This window comes from Gymnoscopelus microlampas (assembly GCF_963454915.1).
Source record: "Gymnoscopelus microlampas genome assembly, chromosome: 11".
In the NCBI taxonomy this organism is placed as follows: Eukaryota; Metazoa; Chordata; class Actinopteri; order Myctophiformes; family Myctophidae; genus Gymnoscopelus; species Gymnoscopelus microlampas.
In genome coordinates this window covers 27225145-27229634 of record NC_139948.1, presented here as the reverse complement: position 1 = coordinate 27229634, position 4490 = coordinate 27225145, and the positions used below count along the sequence as shown (strand labels likewise).

The 4490-nt window shown below is 44.1% G+C and overlaps 1 protein-coding gene across 1 annotated transcript in view; it reads right to left on the bottom strand.

Annotated features, from left to right (window-relative positions):
- Nucleotides 1-216: 216 nt before the first annotated feature.
- csdc2b (cold shock domain containing C2, RNA binding b) overlaps nucleotides 217-4490 on the bottom strand; it is a 4722-nt gene continuing 448 nt past the window's right edge. Inside the window, exons 2-4 of the mRNA XM_084071085.1 lie at nucleotides 2983-3389; nucleotides 711-833; nucleotides 217-554 (exon numbers count right to left, since the gene is read on the bottom strand). Of these exons, the coding sequence (XP_083927211.1) occupies nucleotides 392-554; nucleotides 711-833; nucleotides 2983-3167 (471 nt within the window). The 5' untranslated portion in view covers nucleotides 3168-3389 and the 3' untranslated portion in view covers nucleotides 217-391. The remainder of the gene's footprint in view (nucleotides 555-710; nucleotides 834-2982; nucleotides 3390-4490) is intronic.

Genomic DNA, 4490 nt, shown 5'->3' with positions numbered 1-4490 from the left:
ATATTTTCAATCATCCAATCACCATGGAATGTGGCTTCACCTCCAATTTGACTGCAATGGAACAATCAGACGTGGTAAAAGACTGTGTCTAACAGTAGCTAAATGAAAATAAGTTCGAGGTGCTACTGCGTAATCTGACTCTTTCCTCCTCAGCTCTTGCTCACCTTCATGCCACCCCCCCACCCCCCCCACCCCCCAGGCCAAACCCCAACATGACCCCAGTAGTCCCATAACAACTTATGCCCTATTTTCAAAGATTAACTTTTTTTTACTTCCCGAAAATAGCCAATCTACAAGCTCACAACGCGTAGCATCACAATGCGTGGTGGGCTTGTAGATCTGCTAAGTGGGTAATGAACCCAGTGTGACCTGGTAGGCCTACAAGTGAGGCCTAGGAGCTGAATATCTGACCAGACCAGGTCTCGTGTTTCGTCCCGGACTTGAGATGTGTGATCTTGACCTCCACCGCCTGCACCTTCAGGTTCTTGGGTGGGACCCGGCTCACTTTGTACGTGACCTCGTCACCTTCTACCGGGACATACTCCCCCTCAATGCTGTAATTGAAAATTTGTTTCCATATGAAAATTAGTGCAATAATGCAGGTTTTATTTTTAATAAATGCACAAACATTTCTAAAAACATGCCTGTCCGTTATTATAAAGTATTGGAAGTAAAAAGTAAGAAAGAAAAAATATATATTTTTGACTCACTCTGAGATGTGAACAAAGACGTCCTCCCCACCGTGGGAGGGGCGGAGGAATCCATGACCCTGCGACCTGGAGAAGTTCTTACACACACCCTTATACGCTGGTCCTGAATGAGCACGTACCGTACTGAGAGACAGAGAGAGAGAGGACGACAGACAGACAAAGAGTAAGTTACAAAGTATGGATAAACATTGTCAATAACAATGAAATACTCAACTGGCCTGAACTATGACTTATGTATTTCACTACCAAATTAGAAACATTCAGGAAATAATACTAGGACATTCGACTTCTCAAACAATAGATAAAAGAGATTTCTAATTACTTGGTGGTTTTTTTTCTACTATTTTTAAGGTCCTTTTTTTTTTTACTTAAAACACCACCAGATAAAGCATATATCAGCTTAATTTGTTGTTATATTTCTAAGCATTTTCTGGGTGTCATATCCAGCAGACCGTTCTGGCCTGGGTGAGCTGTTATGGGAGTTTGCTGCTATTCTCTAACCCGTTCTCCCCAACACCTTCCGGAACTTTCCTAAGGTAAGGACAATTGTTCTGTGCCATGCACTGGGAGGCGTACTGGAGCCGGACATTTGATGGAATGCTTTGATGTCAAGGAGAGCTTGACAAGCATATGAATAAATACTATCTTTGAATGATTGCAACCTGATCTTGTTGTTTTTCAATGTGCACACCATGTCATTTTATTGACACATTTAAAGAACAGAGAGCATATCGCTGTCGCCTCACAGCTAGAAGGTTCTGGGTTCGATTCCCGCAGGGGACGCTGTGGGCGCTGGGGGCGTGTTCTCTCCTCCGCATCATCAGTGCCCATACCCTAGGTGGGGTTGGCAAAAGGGCCTCTCTGTGTGGAGTTTGCATGTTCTCCCCGTGTTCCCTAGGGTAGATACCCTCACAAAAACATGCAGTAATCCTGGTCACTATACTGCCTCCCCCTGGCCATCATGATGGAGCCTGATGGAGGGGAAAGGAACTGGTTGGAATAACGTGTTCCTTCCACGCCCTACGTCCAACCAGGGAAACTCTCCCCTGTCAGGTGACAAGAAGGTCAGTTGGCTCTCATGCATTGAAGGAGGCATGAGCTCGGCCCTGGCCTCCCTAGGTTGGCAGAGGGAAGGTAGTGCCCAGGATGTAGACAATTGGCACTGGGTGTAAAAAATAGGGTTACAAAAATCGTGGGATAAAAATTTAGAAAAAAAAAACAGAGAGCAAAGAGTAATGCTGTGTTCACACTGGCAGATACAAAGCTACAGTCTACTATTCATTTTTAATGGAAGTCAGCGTCATGAAGATACAAAGCTACGTACATCCAACGTTTGAAGCTGCTACAAAAGCAACTACAGATGAGCTACAAATCCAAGTTGGCTTCAACTGGCTTCAACTTCAGCTACAAAACAAAGTGTTGTTTAACCATTTCCATTCACCTTTGCTCTCCACACAATTCCTGCTTGTAATGGGGGGAAAAAAACATTATTTCTGTCAGCTAGTTCTTTTTAAACCCCAGGCTTTATTTTCCTTTATATTTTTTCTTGCTTGCCAACGCACATTTAATTACATCAACAAACTCGTTAAACAGCAACTGCGTGACAGATATGCTGCTTTGCATTTTTGTATCTGCCAGTGTGAACGCAGCACACATTTCTGACTGAGCAGTATTTACTCTGGCACAATTTGTCAGATTTCCGGCCTAGACAGTCGAACCCAATCAGAAATGTATAAACTTGACAGGTCATAGGTATGAAACTCTCCAGTCCAGGTGTCTTATGGTTGGTTGAGGCGATCGCATGTATCGCTGTTATGGTAATAGGAGTTCACTCTTCTAATACTCCAAATGATCCCACAGCCAGCTATAGCCAATACAGATGTGTCACATTTTACTATTAGATGTTTGATATTATCCGAACTTCGGAAGCCTCGGAAACGCCACTGAACAGATTATGTATAATATTATATAGTTCACTAGACCCTGAGCCTTTTATGAAGGAGTAATATAAATGGCTTATATGCCATTTAATATATGCCTTCAATATTCTCTGTGCAATGATGGGTTTTGTTGTGATAAAAGCAGCCAAAATATTCCATGGTAATTTATGTAAATGTTTCCACAAAGACAGAAATTAATGAATTAATTAGGAGGGAGCTTTCCCGATGGCGGAGGAAAGACACAGCCCTCTTTTTCGACATGTGACACCGTTATGTGACGAGGTATAAATGAGGCTCTTAAACGGGGAGTTCTGAAGCTTGGTTTTACTCACGCAGAGTACGTGCGGGTGCGCTTGGTAGGCAGCGGACTGGGGAGCTCCCTAGGATGATGAGGCTGCTCTCCTCCTTCCTCCCACACGCGGCTTCCCTCCCTCAGGAAGGGGAAGGAGAGAGAAAGAGAGGAGTTGGGAGAGCGCAGTGGGGTCCCTGACGGTGACGTGAGGCTGGGATCCGCCATCTCTGAGGGCAATTGCACAATTTGTGAAACACAGCGGTGCTGTTGCTTGGTTTTCCCTGACGGATGTCACTCACTGCTCCTCACAGGCTGCTGATGAACCGCTGACACCACTGGCTGTCTATTAGCGTCTCTGTCAGGCCGCCTTTTCCTGCGACCGTTGTCAGAAGGCAACCGATTATCCCGGTCACCGCTGTCACTTCAAGTCTGTCAGGGGGCTTTGAGCTATGAAGGGAGAGAACAAGGGAAAGGACACATATAGAACATAATATAGTTTTCAATTTCAACTGATGGAGTGGTAATAAAAGTGGTAAACAAAAGTGGTAATACTCAAATCAAAGCAGGTAAAATTGTCTGTCAGCAATCAGAGTGGCCTTTTTAGAAACACTGAAAAGAACAAATATTTCCATTGAATCCCAGGGAAATTCCCCTTTGGCTCATTTGGCAATGATCCAACACAGCATGTGCAAAAAGGAGTAACCGTGTCCAGTGTATTCCATGAATGCTAAACACCAAATCTATGAGCACTGCCCTTCAGTAACTGATCCGGACCACGATGAGAGTTGTAATTAATTTCTCATCTTCTCTATTATGAATGTGGTGAATGGTTAAGCTGATCCACATTGTTCAAGGGCAAAGTGAGCCTTAAGACCTCATTAATGCAGTTTACCCTAACCAGCTGATGTTCATAATCCACAGAACAGACAATAAACACTGCTCATTGCAACCTCAGGCTATAATCATCATCATCTGAAAATAGGCTATAAGAGACAAGACTGTATTGTATAGTGCCACGAGGGCATAGCACAAGTGGGCCTGGCAGCATTAAGAAAGCACAAAGCAGAAGGCGAGGCAGAGGCACAGTAGCTTGGGCCCCATTACATGGGTTTGTTTTTCATTCCCTGGGCCTTGCTGCTACAAATAAGACCCACTCCTCTGCTCTGCCATCATCAAGGTTACTCTATAGGGCGACCACGGTGCCATGACGTCAGAACCGCTGCAAATCGCTACTGCCACTGTCTTGAGTGGTGTGTTGCTGATGTCACAGTACGATCCCGCATTGCCATTGGCTAACAAATGCCAGAGGACCAAAACATTACATTGTAGGCATGAAATTAAATCATGTCTGATTTTGGTGAAAAGGCAGACTGATACATCAAGGCTTACTATAAGGAACCTCTCAAGCCTGACAATGTCCCAACACTTTTAATGTATAATAGCTATTAAAGTCCATGAAATCTCAACATAATTATGTCTGTGATTCATCATGCTGTGTGGGCGTGATTTCTTCATTTTATCCCAGACCATCGATCAGTTATTTCCGTA